At 41.1% G+C, this 18,850-nt stretch overlaps 1 protein-coding gene and 1 non-coding gene across 2 annotated transcripts in view; both read left to right on the forward strand.

Annotated features, from left to right (window-relative positions):
* The first annotated feature begins 1,332 nt into the window (after window positions 1–1,332).
* TRNAE-UUC (transfer RNA glutamic acid (anticodon UUC)) lies at window positions 1,333–1,404 on the forward strand. Its single transcript has one exon. It is a non-coding gene; the product is annotated as a tRNA-Glu (tRNA).
* Window positions 1,405–3,487: 2,083 nt separating this feature from the next.
* The window catches only part of RBM39 (RNA binding motif protein 39), a 30,054-nt gene continuing 14,691 nt past the window's right edge, over window positions 3,488–18,850 (forward strand). The window contains 7 exon segments of the mRNA XM_040080222.2: window positions 3,488–3,773; window positions 6,904–6,966; window positions 8,819–8,868; window positions 11,778–11,972; window positions 16,710–16,775; window positions 16,880–16,933; window positions 18,237–18,354. Of these exon segments, the coding sequence (XP_039936156.1) occupies window positions 6,916–6,966; window positions 8,819–8,868; window positions 11,778–11,972; window positions 16,710–16,775; window positions 16,880–16,933; window positions 18,237–18,354 (534 nt within the window). The 5' untranslated portion in view covers window positions 3,488–3,773; window positions 6,904–6,915.

Here is an 18,850-nt window from a genome sequence, read left to right on the forward strand (position 1 = left end):
AAGACTCTTCTCCTAAAGTAATGAGTGGTTATGTCTAAATAGTGAAATTGACTAAAAATCTCAAGTTTTATCTTTCTATGTTGTTTAATAAGAAAGTTAATAGTTTGTAAGAGGAGAGAAGAGTGTTTTAAAGTGTCATTCTGTTTTAATTTAGGTATTCTTTTTCTCAACTTGTTTTTCATTCTTTTAGAGTATGTTAATAAAACTATTTTTGTTCATTTTTAAGCTTAAGCCTGCTTTGTTTTTTCTCCTAATCTCTCCCTCCTACAGAAAAAGAATAAATACTAAAACCCTTACAGGTGATACAACAGTTCTGAGTAATTTTAGAAACTCCATGCTTCCTACAACCATGTTATCCTTTTGGTTTATTTATTTTTAATTCCTCTTGAGGGAGAAATTTCTTTGTTGATGTTATTCTTTCAATGTCACCAGATTGAATACATTACACTCACTGCTATGCATGATTGTTCTAATAGTCCCTCACACAACTCAGCATTAAACTCAATTGCTTCTTTTATGTTCTCCAACCAGCTGCTCCAAAAATCAAGCCTTTGTGGTATCTAAATGTAGCAACCATGATATGCTGATGTGACATTTGCTCACTCGGTGTGGGGGTAACTGAGACTTTTCATAATTATGTTTTCTGCCTTGGAGTCACTCTCACTTCCTAAATACATCACTGTCACCACCACAGGTTTTACACTCTGTTCACTACAATAGTCCTAAGTCTCTCCTTTGCCTGTTTAGGTGTGAATTTTTCACATACAGGGAAAGTGTTACATCTTGGAAGATTAAAATGGTTCAAGCACATTGATTCTGAAGTTTCTTCAGCATCCAACATTACTCCTCCACGTGCTCAATAGTTAGTTCCTCCCGCACATCCATGGCCAGCTTCTGCAGTGTGCCACCTGTTACCTGCCTTGTACCAGTGTATGATAAGGTTGTTCTCAGTCAAAACCGGGTAGTGCAGTTGCTCTGCCTGCTTTTGTGGTTGCTCACATTTGTTTTGGAGCACATTGGTGGCTGCTACCCAAGTTTCTGTGCCTTTTTATGCCAAACTTCATTTGTTCATCTTCCCATTAGTCATTTCCTACTTCTCCAGTTTTGTCAACCTCCAACTTCATCTTTAATTAAGTGAGGACTGGCCTCGCACGCCTCACCCCACCCCCTGACCAACGGTGCGGGCTGAGGTCAGCGAGCAGTGAACGGGGGTCCGCGAACAGCGCGCAGCGTGGGAGGCAGTGCAAAGAGAGAACGGGGCCGTTTGGAGACAGTGCGGGAGCGAAGCAGTGCAGGAAGGAGCTGAGGCAGGCAGAAAAACCTAACGCACGGTCCCACATGGTCTAGCGGTTAGGATTCCTGGTTTTCACCCAGGCGGCCCGGGTTCGACTCCCGGTGTGGGAAAGCGTGTCGCTCTTTTTCCATTTCGTTCGCCTACTTGCTTTTTGGGTGTTAATTTTGCGCCATCCCTCATACCCCTACAAATACCAACGAACTCTCGCCCTCAACCCTGGCACCCTGGCGCGCATACAGGGCCAAGTTTAGAGGAAGGAACACCGACGATAAGCGGCATTATGCTTCAGCACTGCAGGGCCAGTCTCTCCTCCACATCAAGCCATCCCACAAATAAGAAAACTTTTTTCGGAAGCGTGTTATTGAGAGCTTCCCCTCAGCTCCAGAGGTGAATCCAACCAAGAGCATAGTGACCACACTAACAGCCCTGCGGAGCTGAACGTCTAACGGTCCACGGCACTGCTGTGATGCGCTGAGTCTGGCAACAGCGCGGGACACGCAGCTTGTGCAGGTATTTGCTACTCCAGACCCCTCATTATCCACCTTCACCCTCTCTGTGAGTACTGTAAGTGTGGGGGTGCATTCTTTCTCCCACACTGCCTGGCCACCAGCCAAGGGCAAGGGGTATGTTAGTAAAGCAGACAAAAAACCCCTATGTCTGTGTACTTCTTCCAGAGCCTGGTTCCACAGGCAAATGATGACAGAGAAAAGCTTTAAGTAAGTCCACCAACATAAGCCTATGCACATACTTCAGTCACAATCACAAGGTGAGGGAATAAGGAACCTGGAGGGGGTTAGACCAGACCTGGTGGCTGACTGGAACCTGAGGCGTAAGGGACAAGTAGCGAGAGCAGTGCATGGGAACAAATACAGTAACAGTTGTTTTGTCTGTGAGAAGACTAGTAGTTTTGTTTATAAACAATTGTACAGAAATTATTAGGTTTGAAAAAACCCTATTATAGTCATGCTTTGTTTTTAATTTTAAACAGATAATTTTTCCTAAATGTTCCAAACTCTACTAGTTGACCACTTCATCTTAGAAAGACTTGGACACTCTGGGCAGGGCCCCAGAATCATTTTCAGCTATTAACATTTTAGGAACTTTGTTAGAAATTACATTAAGTGAGACAGCAGCCTGGGATTTTCAGAAAAATATAATTTCAGGAGGCAAAAGTTTGTTTAGAATTTCTCTTTACATTGTTGCAGGTTAGTAGAACAGCAACAAAATAATAACCAAAAATTCCAGCAGGAAACCCACTTAATGTGATCTGTCCTGCCTTGAAAAATTGCCCCAAACTTACTATATATTATGAAATTTAAATACAAAGGAGCCATTTTGTGAGCCCTGAAGGAAACAAAGCACTGTTAATGAGTCAAGAGGGGCTTTTTTCACAAAACACTACTTCTTTTCTGAATTAAACTTTCAGCTTCAAGGCTCCAACAATCTGCAGCAGCTTGCGCCAAAAGCCACACCAGAACGGCAAGTCATCGACAGATTGTTTTACTTGGGCTTGAAGCGGCTAAAAAATCTGCAAGACACTGCTGGCCCATGAACAGAGGTGTAGGGCTGCCCCTGGCATGGCAGAAGGGTAAGGCTGAACACCTTTGGACATTGTTAATCTGACTGAACCACATCAAGCCCTCAGCCAAATGGACGAAGAGTAGACCACAGACCAAATTATATAATCACGTCAGCACAATCTCTGGTGAAGGATCACAGTAACTTCATCCTCCTGTCCACTCCATAACCTAATCCAGTCTGCTGGAAAACAAGAGCCTATGACAAGGCCTCGGCATGAGGCTCAGAATGTCCTGAAGGATCTGGGACACAGCTCTTCCAGAGCCAGGGAAGGAACAGGTGCTCTGAACGCACCGGAGCCTCAAACACCCGCAAGCACTCGCGCCGCTGAACTACTGCGACGGTCGCACTGGTCCCTAGGCCCCGGACGCAGCAACAGCCCCACCATAGAGGCCTCAGATTGGTCCCCCCGCCTCTCGGCCCCTCCCGCCGGGCGTCATGGGGGCGTGCACGCCCTCCCGAGAGCGCAAAGGCGCATGATAAGGCCAGCTGTCTAATCTCGCGACCATTTGAGCCACTGCTTCCGGGCGCGATATCTCGCGAGAGGCGGCGAGCCCGGGCGTGCAGAGGGCTGTTTGCCCGTGAGTCTCGCGAGAGCCCCTGCGCAGTGCGCTAGGCGCCCCCGTGCCGTGCGCGGAGCCGCCAGCGGCCGGGCGCCATTTCGGGAGCAGCCGCGGAGCCGTAGACGGGGCCAGACGGGCACCGGGACTGACTCACGGCTGCGCCATCCCTTGCCACCCGCTCCCCGAGGCTGCCTGAACGCCGCCGTCCATTTAAGATTCAGACGCCTGGAGAAGATACTTGAGCCCTCGGGTCCATTCCCCACCGCCAGCGCGTGACGCCGGAGCCGCCGCTGCTGGACCTCGGGGCCCTAGCGAGGATCGCACTGCCCGCGGCGCAGGTAACTTGTGGGTAGGCCCCGGGCCCCGCCGCCGGGCGAGCGGCAGCTTGGTCCGTGGGGCTCTGCGGCCTGGGCGTCTGCGCCCCTCCCGCTGCCATGGCCACCTCGGCCCTGCCCGCTCCTCACCGGGGCCAGAGCGCCCGGCCATCCCACCCCGCGGCCCGGTCCTGTGCGGTTCGGTTGTTCCGTGGCTACGTCGCGGGCAGGCCCGGCTGCCCCCGGCATGGCGGTGCCCCGCCCCAGCTCCCCCCCGCTGCTCCAACAACACCCCCCCCCCGTCCCGTCCCGCGATGGCGCTGTGCGGAGGGACCGGGCGGGAGCGGCTGCGAGGTTGTTCGCGCTGGAAGACGGGGCGGAAAGTGGTGGAGGTGGGGCCACGCCGACTTGCCGCGGGCGGGCGGTGAGTGGAGGCCTTTGGAACGAGCGAGGTGGGAGGGCAGACACGGCGGGGCGGGCAGCGCTGGCCATCACTGTTTTTGGGAAACCGAATTCGCTCCGCTCCGCCGTGTCACGAGCGTGAGGAAATTCTGGCTGGGGACCTGCCCGCAGACGTACGGGTCCTGCTGAGAGGCGATCTCCCCTTCTTAGGCGTTGGAGTCCGCCATAAAGCTTCCTGATGCTTTTCCAGGACGCTACATGCAAAACGTGTCGAATTGTCATTCATCGGATTTCTAAATCAAATAATTTTGAGAACGAGACGCTTTAAAATTCCTTTTATATGAACCCAAAGATAGTTTTCTTTCAGAATAGTGACTAGCTCAGTTGCAGTAAATATTCTGTCCCTTTACGTTTTCTGTAGATCCACAAAGTTCCAAGTGTAGTTAATTCCTTTTTTTTGTTTGTTTGTTTTGTTTTGTTTAGGTGGTTTGGGATACTTTCTTGTTGGTGTTTTTTGTTTGCTTGTTTGGGTTGTTTTGTTATTTTTTTCTCCTCTACAAACAAGTTTGTCATGCGTAGCTTTTTTGAGAAAGGAACATCGGTGTTTAATGAAAGATACTTGAAAATCTATCAGGACTTTGTAGTAATTTGAAATTAATATGAGCTTTCATTTGTATTTTTTAAAAAATAGTTTCAACTTTATATGTAGGATTACATGCATTACACGTATGCATTGCAGGGCTGATAACAGGACTATGTTACACGTAGAGAGAAGGTACTCTTGATAACGTGGTATTGTCCCAGTGGAAGTGTTTTGTAAAGAGTACAAAGGGTACAGATTGCTGAGGTGAGGCCAAAGGTCCATACAGCTCAGGAGATTGTCAGTGATGGTGGCCGGCAGTAAATGTTAAAAAAAGAATGAACAAGGCAGTCACACGTTGACAGTTCTCTCTGTGTGCACTTAGTTGTCAGTTAGCTGTGGTTCAGGGTCACGAGGCATGCCTTTTTTTAATAAAAACCATTTCCTTTAAACTTTTTTTTTTTTTTTTGCTTGCTTTGTTTTCTTTTAAACATTGCATGTGCTTCTTTTTCTTTGTTAGGATCCACAGTGCCCTTCAACAGTTAATTCAGTGGATAAATGCTTTGTGAATAATGACCATTATTTTGAATTCACTCATTTGGGTGAATGCAGTAGTAGTCTTGCCCTCTGCTCTTTTCCATGCCATTCAGGATTTAATGGCCCCTATTATGGCCACCCCTCTTCAGGGTGAAGAATTCCTCCCCAAGTGTAGCTGGATATGTTGGCTAAATTACACATCTGAAAATGTAATTTTTGGTGGGAGTCGTCACCGGTGGGAATTTTTTTTGTAGAATTCTGAATTTGCCTTTTTCATGGCCCTTAATTATACTGATGTACTATTTATACTACATACTGGTGGAACAGCTGTGAATTAAATCACATGCCTGTATGTAGATGGCTTGAAAAGCTCAATATAAATACTGTTGTAGAAAGTAAAATTGAGCCATTACACTTACATGAAGGACAGTCATATCTGTAAGCAATAGCACTATAGGCCAACAGGTAATAATTTGAAAATGAGGTTAGTGTGCCTCAGTTAAGTAATTGAGTGTGATCTTCCGGTGTTGTAATTCTGTGTGAGGATGGTCTTTTATTTCAGAATGTATCCCTGAGCCGGGGTCAGATGTGCTGCAGCTCTGGTAAAGCTGTCTCAATTACGACATTATAAGTGACCAGTGTAAAGGATCTTGATGTGTTGGAGCATTTTCATTATTCTGCCCAAGGCTTTGGACAGCACAGTTCTGCAACAGTGCCTGTAGACAAGGTGCAAGAACTAATCTGTACAATTAAAAATGTGTTTTACTGTGCACATACAAGTCTTCAAGTGTCGGGCTGTCAAACTTGGATTTAGAGGAGTGGCCGTTCTTGAGCTTAAGAAAGAAAAAGAAGAGAAACTTCCACTAAGAGATTTGAGGAAGTTGAGTATCTTAAGTTTTATTGCAATAGTCTTGAGAGGTGCTTAATAGCAAAGCTACATAAGGAAAGGAATTCAAGTGTCAAAGTGATTCAGAGTATAGTGAACATAAAATTATCTTAAGGGGTTGAAATTGGAAAATAAGAGGAGCAGCTAAACCCAAAATGTTAGTGGTGTCAAATGTTATCTGATGTGGTGGGTCTCTTTGAGACCTGAAGTTCCTGACTGCATGGACTTTATGTATGCTTTAGTAGCTCTTAGTGCTGGAATCATAACTGTTTTCCTGTGACCCCTGTTATGCAGGAGGCTGCATTTCTTAAAGCACCATGATGTCCACATGCTGAGATTGGTAAATTATGGTGGCAAAGGCTGGGTAGGAGCTGTGAGCTGGTTTGCCTGATTGTTCATTGTCCTTTGGTGAAGCTCTAGCACTTCTCAAGATGGCCACCAGAGCTGTGTTTCTGTGTCATAAATGTGCCGTGCTCTTTGTTTTGAAGGAAATTGGTGGAATACCTTTGGGGTTTCCTCTGGCTAACGGTGTTCAATCACACTTTGTTATTTGCTGCTGTAGTTATTTTTCACACATTCGTTATCGTCTCACTGGGCAAAACTTCATTCCAGTTCTTGTAGAAAATATCTCCCAAAGCACTGTTATGTGAATTTGAGCCAATGCAGCGATGACTGCTTAAATAAAAGCTTTTGGAATATGAAGTGCAAGTGTGTTTTCCAACTCAGGTGGAATTTGCTTCTTCTTTCAGGTGTCCTGAAAAATGGCCGATGATATTGATATTGAAGCAATGCTTGAAGCTCCTTACAAGAAGGTGAGAAAAAATATGCCAGTGAGGTCCTGTTAACCTTAATTTAGCATTATTCATGAAACTGCTGCTGAACTGTAAACTAACATCCCTGGAGCCCTCATGATTTATCTTATTGGACATACATTAGATGTAACTTTCAAGTTAATATATACTGTTAATGTAATTATATTGTGCAGTAGTTTCACTTCAGCGTGATGAATAAATGCCCATCTATCTCTCTTTGTAGACTTGCCTAACGATATCTCACCTCTACTCCCATGAATTCACCTTTGATTCCAGTGTGAACTGTCAATCATAAGGTAGTAATTGAGTGACGTATCGCTGTACCGTGGTCCCCTAGGTTAAAAAAAATCCACCAAACACAATCAAAACAAAACAAAAGAAGTACACCCCAAAACCAACTAAACAAAACCAGAACAAAACCAAAACAAACCCCAGAAACCAAAATCCTAAAACTTTTCCTTCACGATTTTGGTGAAGTCTAGTTTGATATAGCAACAAGGTGAATGCAGTGATTTGGGAAAACAGCAGGGTTCCAAGAATAACCTTTTCACCAGTCCCATGGCAAGTAAATATTTGAACAATCTGCTCAGTGTGAGAAGAGTGGGACTTGCTTTTAATGCAGAAGGCTGCTGATGGTTACAAGGCAGATGAAAATCAATTGCTGAGTGAACAATTTTACAGAAATTCTTGGATCCCTGAATAGAATGTTCTTAGCAAGTAAAAGACAGTATCACAGTCTGCGGTGTCATTCTAATATAAGCTCTTGTATTCTTCTGTCCTAGTTGTTTAATTAGGAAATGTCAATTTTTCTGTGAATTTTTTATCAGTTAGCTTAGTGATGTCTTTCACTTAAACCAGCAGCAAATGAATACTGTCTTTTTTTGTTTTCCACCAGGTGGTGGTGAAGTGTTAACAGACTGCATGATTTAGCACCGATTTTTGAAAGAAATGTATTAAGTTTAAGTTGCCTAGGAATTGTACTTTTGATGTAACCAATGTGATTACACTGTAAAGCTAGTATATAAGTTATATAGCAGTTACTGTTAGTCTGTTCTGCAGTGTTTATTACAACCGTGTCATGAATTTTGGATGAGCATTTGTAAGTTTTAAGTGGTATATTTAGTTTATGTAATATTTAGCAGTTATATTTACATCTTGAAGAGAAATTTGTGAACTGTTGTGTTAAAATTCTTGTGTCCTGGCTTAACATGGATATTTTCCATGTAAACAGGTATGGAAATAGGGAATGTTTAGGCTGGACTGGTGGATTATTGATGGCTTTCTTGGGAGTCGACGTTACTAAAGCAGTGTGAATCCCTGTTTGCTTCAGGGCGAGATGTGTGACAGAGGTGACATCAAGCTCTTACAACCCTTCAACGAAAATGAGTGAAGATCTCGGGAATGGCATCGGTCACAGGAAATCCATAGTGGCTGGCTGCTAGTGTAGCCATGGGGCTTAGGCAGAGATATAGCCTTGGTACTAATCAGAGGGGCTCGCAAACACCTCAGACTTCCTCTTAAATTTTATAGAAATAACATTTAGCCACTTGAGTGCTGAATTCTACAGGATAACTTGCTCTCTAAACCGTGTAAGGAAGTATCTACAATTTAATGCACACTTTTAAATGATGTAAGTCTTGTATTTTGTAATTGTATGACTTAAATTTAAGCAGCAAAGTGGTTAAACATGCCTACCTAAATTTTCTAAATCTTTCCACATTAAACTGTAAACAAGTAATTTAGTATTAAAATTTTTGTTTTTTTATTTTCTTATTCCTATTCCCATTACCCTTTGACCACTTGAAATATTTCCGCTTCGTCCTCACGATGTTCTTCTATCAACCCTGCTTAGGATGAGAACAAATTGAGCAGTGCCAATGGCCATGAAGAACGCAGCAAGAAGTAAGTATTTTCTCAGTTCTCTACATTTGGGTAAAGGCTGCTGATTTTCCTGGACTCATGAAGGTCTATAGTGTTTTAGGAAATAATTTGAAAAAGCTTGATATTTGCAGTTGCAGCAATTTGGAATTTTTCTTTTGTTTATGAATGTAGTTAATACCCTTTGCAACTGCTGTAATCAAAATTGTGGAAACATTCATGCAGCACCAGATAAAAATAGAGACTTAGTATGTCCAGCATATTTAAATTCTTTTTGTTACTTAAACTGTGCAATGGATTTTGCATTTAAAAAAAATACTTGTTGTAGAATTGTGATTTGGAGCAGTTGAAAGCAGTTAAATACACTGGTGCTTTCTTGAAAAGGTTTAGGGTGTTGAATTGCCTTGCTCTGTTCTCTGAATCCCTGCCTTTTGAAAACTTCTAAATTTATAATACAAGTTTTTTAAAAAAAACAAGAGTACAAGCACAACTTGTTCAGCAACCATAATTCCAGGGTGTGAATGCACCTGCTGATACCCAAAAAGTTTTTAAGTGTGTAAAATAAATTCCTTACCTTACAAGCATCATATGGTGAAGAGGTAATTGATGTAAAAAGAACAATTATGAAGTCGATAGTTGACTAAACAGTAACAAGTTAGTTGTGTGTTACAGAAATGCACAGAAAGTCAGCATGTATTCTGTTGTTACCTTCTGAAATCATACAGATGACATGCTGAAGGACTCTAAAGAAAGTTTCTTCTCAGGTCTGTAAATACTTGGGAAATTATAAATCCCATTCCAAGATCAGACTTAGGTTGGAATCAAATTGTCTGAGATTGATTGTACCTTTTACTTGTGTTCTAAATAATACTGTGAAATTAATTTGCATGCTAAATACTGAGACCTCTAAAACCCCATCAAAAGAAGCTGCTATCAGTATTTTTAAGCCCTAGAAGTTAATTCTTACATAGTTCTTGTTCCCCATAATCTTTTAAGAAGTACTTTGTGATGTGTGATAGTGTACTCTGTTGCTGAAGGCAAAGGTGTAGGTAGAGTTTGCAAGACTTCTTACTTCGCTTGAAAACAATCAAATTGTATCCAAATGTTATTTTTTTATCTCCTTCAGTTAGGCAAATACTGAAATAAGATTCAAGCTGTCAGGAAAATCCGCAGCAAACATCAGCAACTTAAAAAAAACCAAACAAAAACCATGTGCAGCTTTCAGTAGTTGTCAAATCATATTTAAATGTCCATTTTATTAATTGGAAGAAGTAAGGATCTGCATTTTTTAGCTAGATGTCTGTTCTGTAGGTGCAGCTCAATCGTGATTTAAGGGCAGAGCATGGATCTGGACTGCTGGGAGTCCTTGCCTGCAAAGCAGGTTCCCCCTGTTGGATAGGGAATAGCTGCTGTCATTGGTGAAGAGTGGCTGCAGTTACTAGTTACTGGTACTGGCCAGTATAGTGAGCTCCAGAGTGTTTTTCAGAGCTATTTTAGTAGTGTTTTAGGGTTTTATCTTGGGGAAATGTTGGTAAATTATGGATCCTAAAGGAGAAGGATAGTGTGTGCCTAACCGTCACAAGCTGCGTTACAGCAGGAAGTGTGGTTTAAGTGATACACCACCCATAAACAGAGATCTGTCAGAAATTAATGAAGCTTCTGAATATCAGGTTTTGATGCAGCAGCTTCTGTGTCCATACAAAAATATTAAAGAAACTAATGCACTATGGCAAATAAGAAAAAAAGGAAATGTTCTAGTGTTTAAAACGTAATTGCAAAATGTTTGTCTTCAGAGATAAATACTAAGGTAGTTTGAATGGGTTTTCCGAGGTGGAGATTGGAGAGCAAAAGCTATTAGTAATTAGGCTCAGTTAGATATGGCAGGTGAGAGATTTTTTTACTTCAGAAATTGAAACTAATTAGAAGTTTTAATTTATACATGGCCGTAGAAAGCCGCAGGGATGAACTTCTTGTAATCTACATGCCCTTTTTTTAAAAGAGTTTTTAAGAGGATGAGTGGTGATGTTGAGAAAAGATGATATATGCAGTCAGGAGGCTCAAAAGGAGGAAGAGGAAAAATTCAGTGACAAAGGATGTTTCAAACTTCAGAAGCTTAGCAGCAAAACTGATTATTTTGCTGTCTTAGGTAATGACTTGAGCGTCTGTTTAACATGTGCCTTATGTATACATACAGATGTATTCTAGAAACTAGGAGACTCTAATCTTTGGTGGTCTGAGGCTGAGATGCAGGAATAAATTTGTGAACAATCCAAATGCAGTAATGGAACAGTTGCTCACTCTTTTTCTAATATGAGGTATAATTGACATACCAGTTTTAGAAGATTAAATTTTGAAGTCAGTTGGTAATGTTACAAAAATCTGCAGTTTACCCTAAACTGTAACAGCCATAGACTCAAAAAAGCAAGTGGCTTATGAGTGGGAGTAGCAAGTAGGAAGCAAAACTCTTTAAACAGCATGTTAAAGATTATTGCAAGGGAGTATTAAGGGGAAACAACCTTCCTTTCCCCCAAACTTGCTTCTTCCTTTCTATTTTTGTTGGGTTTTGTTTTACTTTGCTATATAATTTATTCTTAGAATCATGAAGCTGAGTTTGAAGTATGTTTGAATGCCACATGAAGTACTGCAACTGCTATGTACTAGATCTAACACAGGAAATGGATTTTTAGTCCTTTTACTCTTTGGAAGGCATTTTCTAGCAACTAAAAACTTTAAAAATATGCTGTTGCAGACTTCATGTGGCTTGTGATAGAAGATTGCTGACATGCTTAGTCACCCATTTAACAAAAAAAGTATAAATACCAACAGGTAGAAACTTTTCCTGTCAGTGTCTGTGACATCAGAGGAACTGTGGAATGTCGGGTAAATAACACTGAATTAACGGGTGTAACGGAAGTTGCGCTTTTTTATGTCAGGAGAAAAAAGAGCAAGAGCCGAAGTCGAAGCCATGACAGAAAGAGGAGCAGAAGTAAGGAGCGCAAACGGAGCCGAGATCGGGAACGGAAAAAGAGCAGAAGCCGGGAAAGGAAACGGAGCAGAAGCAAAGATCGCAGACGCAGCCGATCTAGGAGCAGAGATCGCAGATTCAGAGGCCGCTATAGAAGTCCCTAGTAGGTTATTTGTTCAGAATTGCGTGTGTGCTGCTTCGTTGTTACAGTGTGCAAGGTTAAAGTTTCACTCTCTGCTTTCTAGATTGGTCAATAATTACCTTATAAAAGAAGGTGAGAGGTGAAGAATGTCAATAAATACAGAGTTAAATAGAGGAGGACAATAATATTCTTCTTCTAGTTTTCATTCTTAGCCAAACACAGATGGAAAAGCAAGTGAAAGAATGTGTACAGCTGACTGGAAGACAGTTTATCACAAAATCAGTGTAACAACCAAATTCCCTCCATGTCCTAACTATTTAAAGTATAAGAACTGGATGGTTTAACTGTCAAAAAAATTAATAGTAGTCTGTTAATCTGGTTACAGGGTCATACCCTCCCTGTATTACTAAAGATTTTTACTGTCTTGCTGTTCTTAAACGTTAACTCCATAAATGGATATTCACACAAACCTATTCCATGTTTATGCATCCAGACTGGAAGCATCTTGTCTTAGCAATGCCCATGTGTTGCTTATTTGCCCTGCTTTTTTCTCAGACTTGTTTAGAGGCTGACAAGAATTCTTTTGTTCCTCTCAGATATTTAGCTTGATAGAACTTCAGCAGTGAGTAATTCGAGGCATTTGTAAATCAGTTCTCAAAAGATGTTTTTTCATCAGTGTCATTTCTGACTGTACTGCAGCTCTCCCCTTTGCTTCCCATTGCCTTTTTCTGCAGAAACACAGTGAGAACTGGGCTGTACGCATGACTTGTCATTGATTACCTGAGGTTACTTTGTCTCTGCTGCTGTCTGGGTCCCTTCTCAACCATTGTCAAATCTTAGAATGCAAGATCCTGTGAAAAGAAGGCATTTGTAAAGGATGTACTTTTTAAATCATGACATGTAATGCCATCCATGATAGAGAAGTCTCTCAAGATGTTTGAGCAGACAGTGTTTACTTTCTGATAAATTGTAGGCTTGTGCAATTTCGTGCACGTGAATTTTTTTCTTTGGACTTTTTGTACTCTTGGACTGCAAACAAAACTTCCTGAGGTCTCAGGATCTCAATTTGTTCTAAGTCACCTAGATGTTGTCATTTTCATAATAAAAACATATTGCAGTTCCTGGATCCTCTAAGGTGCAGTGGCATCCTGTAGATCATCAGTCCTGTGTAAGATCCTGTGGCGATCATAATATATGAGCCCTGCTTTTCCTTTGTGTTGAGTATCAGAGCATCTGTGCACTGCTTTGGGCTTCAGCTGTAAAGATTTCAGCAGTGTAGGGTTGTTTTCCTACATCTCTTTGGCACCTCTGAGATTACAGTAGCCTGGTTGGGTTATGCCAGTGCCACTGTTGTTGATCAAGGTACAGAGGGCCTTGATCAAAAACCAGCCTTCTGTATATGGAGTCTGCCAGTCTCCCTCCCTCCAGTGCAGCGTTGTGTGTGGAGGGGATGTTCTTTGTCTCATCTTGTAGCTGGGGGTTGCGGCATGCTTCCAGCTGTGTTGGAGGGTTATATTCTTTGTTTTTCTTGTTGTCACTGGGTGAGAAGGTTTTTCACCTGGAGAAATTTGGGAGTTCCAGTGCTCTGGTCTTCCAAAATAATTTCCGCAAGTAGAGGTTGAAAGTATAGATGTTACTACAATAACCCATGCTGATTTTAATGAATTGAGGTATGTTATGCCAGAAGGGTAAGTAGTTGCAAGGGGTCTTTTTTGCTGTCCTAACACTGACTGCCAGAGTACTCTTTCTGTCTGGAGAATTTATTTCTGGAATCTCCCCTTGTGGGTCTATTCCAGTGGTTCTGGGTTGGAGTAACTGCTGACAACGTTGTAGCTGACTGCAGCATCTAGAGCAAATTGCTTTATGGCTTCTATTTTATATTTTTATTCCTCCTCCTGCTGATCTTTCTCATGAACTTTATAAAGGCTCATTTTCAACCTGATATCTGAGATTGTTTTGTGACTGGGAGCAATTAGGAGGCATCTCAGCAATAGTGAGAAAAAAGTTTAGGTAATTCTGAAGGAAAAGGAGAAGAGAGTGCTACACAGAGCCTGACAACTTGGGGTTTCTCACTTTAGGCTTGAAATTTTGGTTAAATGCTTTAAGTTTTTTAAAATTAGGTGACTGGTTTGCATTGCTTAGTGTTCACAGGGGGTTTTTTCTCATGTTATTTTCACAGATGTTGTCCCTTGAATGTTACATAGCTGTATCATTAGGTCTCTTAGGAGAAAGAACTTGACTAAGTGGTCTTGCTTAGACATCTGTTGGGCATATCCCAGCTGCTGCTAACATACCGTAGAAATAATTTAAACCATCCTATTTCTATTCTGACACCAAGAATTTAGACAAAACTGTTAGGAAAACAGGTTTATTACAATGACATCTGAAAGTTCCTTGTGATTCTCCTGTACTTTGTTAGCCAGAGTTTGCCTTGTCCGACATTATTTTGTTGGCGTCTTGAATGTGAATAAGCCTGTAAAAGCTGATAATTTGCTGGCTGTCTTCTGACCTGACCATAGTTGGGCCACCATGTAGCTTTTGTGAAAGTGTGTCCTTTGGTTGCACACAGGACTTTGGCTTACAAAGAAGGTGACTCCTAGAGACAGAGATTAGTGGTTTGTGACATGGTGCTTCCATACAGGAAGCTGGGCAGCAATTGTAGAAACAATAGAAGCAAAGAAGAAACTTTACTTGAGATCTACAGCTTTACAAGCAAGTCTTCTTAGTAAAACACAGGGAGAATACTGTTGAAAAGGGATTTTGAGAAGGTAACTTGGGTTCTCACCTTGCCCTAGGCAGCTTTCTGCTTGGTCTGTTCCAGTTGTCTGGGGTTTCTTAGTGTTGATCTCATGGAGTTCTGTAAATAAGGGAGTACTAGTCAAGAGTGAAAATGGAGATTCTTGGAGTTGTGGGTTTTCCCTGGCTTTTTTAACTCTTCCCTCCCCCTGCTTTGTGCATGTATTTGAAAACTTACATTTCAGTTGTTTGTGGTTTGGTTTTGTTATTCATTAGGTTTAGAGAAATACTTAAAATATTTCTTTACCCATTTCCTTGAAAACTCATGTTCTTAATTATTTATTATTGTTTAGTTGGTCTGCACATTAGTATTCTGGAGTCACTGTAATTGGTTTGTCTATCTGCATTTGCATTGAAATGGAGAGCACCATGTTTTACATCAGATGTGAATGTGCAAGGTAATCCCATGTGTGATAAGAAGGTAGTGTCTGAAATTAGTACCAGTATTTCCAGATGCAGCTTTTGGCAGTTGTGCCATAGATACTGAAGACCCTGAATGGACACTCCCACCAATAATTTGTCGGGACTTGAGCAGGAAATGGAGTAATTTATCCTAGACAAAAAAGTCTGGTTTTGATCAATAGTGATCTCGTCTCAACCTGTGCCTGTGTTTTATGTCTTATTTTCTCTTTATAAGTAGTTGTCTTCTCTTAATAAGTAGTTTCTAAATGGTCTTTTTCTTTATTTTTTTTCCAGTGTTGTACAGGGCCATATTTCCCTTGCTTTAACCTGGCCAGCACGGTTTTGGATCTTGGCCCACTACTTCCACCTGTGTCATGACATGTTTAAAAATGGGCATCCTCCTCCTTGTGGTGGATGCTGAGTTTAAGTATAAGCATTACTGCTCCACTGAGGAGCAAGAAGATGTTTTTCAGATTGCGTGGCCAAATGGATTTAGTGAAAGACTAAAGTCTTCAGCTTGCCGTGTCTTTCAGGGTGTTACACATCAATTTGTAGCCACAGCAGAAAGAATCAATTGTGTACAGATGGAAAGCCAAAGCCCAGTGCACAGCATTCAGTCTGTGCAGCAGTGCCTCTGCGCTTGGTGGAGATACAGGAAGAATGTTAACAGGTGTTGTTCTTTGCCTTTTGAACAACTCTCTACCAGGAGATCAAATTCAGGGAGAACATGATAGGATGAATCTTACTGCTTGTGCCACAGTCTGTTCCTGGGTGCCCCATTAACTAGCAAGAGGACTGTCCTTAATGTGGAAGCACAGAGCAGATTACAATTTGTTCCAACAGACTCTGTGATGCCTGGAGTATTAAATTAGATTCAGTCAAGAGATTGGATTCCTTTTGTGGTTGCGTGTCTGTATACAGCTGGCTGCTGGGTTCACTGCTTCTGTGGTTTGATGGGCATTAGGAATTTTAAGAAAGCTTCGTTTATATATTTGCAGCACTTTAGTGGTGAGAGCCAAACAGCATTACTGAATGTGTCCCTTGCAGTTGTCTGCATGGAGCTGCATTTGTTTGCTCTTGCACCTTAAATTTCACGGAACTTCTGATATTAAAATGTTACACTTGTGCAAGGAATCCTGCCAGTGCCACTTAGCATACAGCTCTGAGGCTGAGTTCCAGGCCATGATTATACTTTGTAGTCATCAGTATGTAGAACTTGCATGTTGACAGAAAACAGGTGAAAATGGTTATAACAGTAATTGTAGCTTGGAATAATTCACACATATAAATGTGCCATGACTGACTGGCTCATGGAAGAGTCCTGCATATTCTGGGATTTTGTGATGTAGGTGAAAGTGAGAGGGGATCATATTCTGTGCCTTATGGTCTGAAGTGCTGCATCTATTGATAACCAATTGATAATCTTATGCATGCTGTGGGTGCTGTTAATGGAAGTGCTGACAAGTTCAGAGGCAAGGGTGGGTGAGCACTTGCAGTGTAATGTGAGTACAGAAATCTTGAATTCAAGTACTCAGTGTCTTATCTTTTCTTCTGCCGTAGTTCTGGTCCAAAATTCAACAGTGCCATCAGAGGGAAGATTGGTCTGCCTCACAGCATCAAATTAAGGTTTTTGACTTTTCTGTTTTTCATTGCATCATTAGTAGGTTTTGTTTAGAACCAGGGGGTATATTGGAAGGTTTTGTTGTAATCTTGTTTATCTTTCTTTTTAGCAGACGTCGCTCCAGAAGCAAAAGTCCTTTCAGAAAAGATAAAAGCCCTGTTAGGTATGTATGATTCTTTACATGTGTTTGGATTTTTGTCCAATTGGAGTTGAAAAAGTGATGGTGAAGTAATGTATGACTACTTGCTCTCCAGCTTATGCTGGAGATATAAGTGATGCTGGAATTTATTCAGAGAGCCAGTGAGAGAAGAGCATTGATAATAAGTTGCTTTCTCCCCCTGTCATAAAAGGTTGTAGACAATGTCAGTTTGCAAAACAAGTCTTGATTTTTTTATGTGTTTCTGTATTCTCAATCTTTTCCCCATTAATTGTGATTTAAATTAGCTTTTCTGGTAAACTGTACTCTAATAATCTAGAGTATGGAATGGGAAAATACAAATGCTTTATTTTGCTGTCCAGTAAACATTTGTGTTATTTGTTGAGAGGCTGTATGCCTCTGCAATCTGGACCTGCCTAGGCATTCTTAGGCTTCTCCTTTAAGGGAATAGGATTTAGATAGCTGATAATGAGATTATTCTCTTACATTAATGCAGTTAAATTTAACCAATCTCATTTTGTTTTTCAATTACTGTCAAATTGTTACTGAGATAATTTGGTTTAAATTTTTATTGAGTTTTCTCAGTGATGAATATCTCTGTGATTATTTTAATAAAAATACATACTACATGGCTGGAAACTCAGTCCAGGATCTGCCATGCTACTTCCTGCGCCACTTGTACTTGAGTGCAAGTCAGATTTGTTTAGATTTGAAGCTTTAATACATTAAAGTATTAAAAAACACATTATGGTGCATCTAATTACAGTTAACAGTTTAGTATTGAAATAAAAATATTCTAGTTCTTAATGTGTCAAGGATCAAAGTAATGCACTATTCATACATCTTTATGGGATAGCAAGCTGAAACTGTGAAATGAGGACTGGGAATTCTATTTACATGGATGTCAGTCTTGTTTCCTAGCTCACACTACTTGTCTGAGAATTTGGACAGCTGGTCTGCGCTAGTTCACCCTGTTTGCCCTTGTGTTCTTGTTCTTCCATCTTCTTGATAAAAAGAACATGCAAGTTCCATAGTGGTAGCTGGTACCAGTTTTGGACAGTAGCAAAATGGTACCTCTGTTCTTTTGCACATAAAATAGAATTTTTCAGTCATGTTATAACTTACCATGTTAATATTTAGTATTCCCTTCAGTTTTTAACTCTGCTGTTTTTTTTTAAATACAGTGGGCAGCAGACATATTTTTCCCATCAGACTGTGAAGTACTGATTATTTAATGTTTCATGCGTGGTCCAGGGCTGAGTTATCCTAATTCAGTTGATTTTTTTTAACTGAACTTTACTCTTTCCAGAGAACCTATTGATAATCTTACCCCTGAAGAGAGGGATGCTCGAACAGTGTTCTGTATGCAGTTGGCTGCAAGAATTCGACCAAGAGACCTGGAAGAATTTTTCTCTACAGTAGGGAAGGTAATCGATAGGGAAGTTAAAATCATTCTGAATTCTGCCTCAAGCTGTCCTAGTACAACTTGAGTACAGGTTCGGTATTTTTTCAGAATTGTAAGAATGTGGCTTTCTGGAGCTTGCTATACCTGTGCAAAAGGGGATTAATGATGAACTAATTATTAAAAGCTTTGAATGTGAAAATGTAGTTTCTCAGTAGTTCATTGTTAACATGATGTGAGGCAGAATATGTTGATGCAATTCTGACTCAACTTCATTTTTCATATTTTCTTCTTTTTTCAGGTAGGTTTGCCAGTTGGAGTGTAGTTTGAAAATCTGTGTAACTAAGTAGGAAAAACTTTATTCTATCCGCTGTAAAGCATTAGCGTGCTGCAAGTTCTGTCTCATACGAAAACAAAACATCTTTTATGCTAGCTTGCCTCTGGGATATGTTCGTTAAAAAAAGGTGTATGCTGCTGTAGAATTAAAGCTGTTGGTTTGGCAAATCTCCATATTAATATGT

This window comes from Hirundo rustica, chromosome 16 (assembly GCF_015227805.2).
Source record: "Hirundo rustica isolate bHirRus1 chromosome 16, bHirRus1.pri.v3, whole genome shotgun sequence".
NCBI lineage: Eukaryota > Metazoa > Chordata > Aves > Passeriformes > Hirundinidae > Hirundo > Hirundo rustica.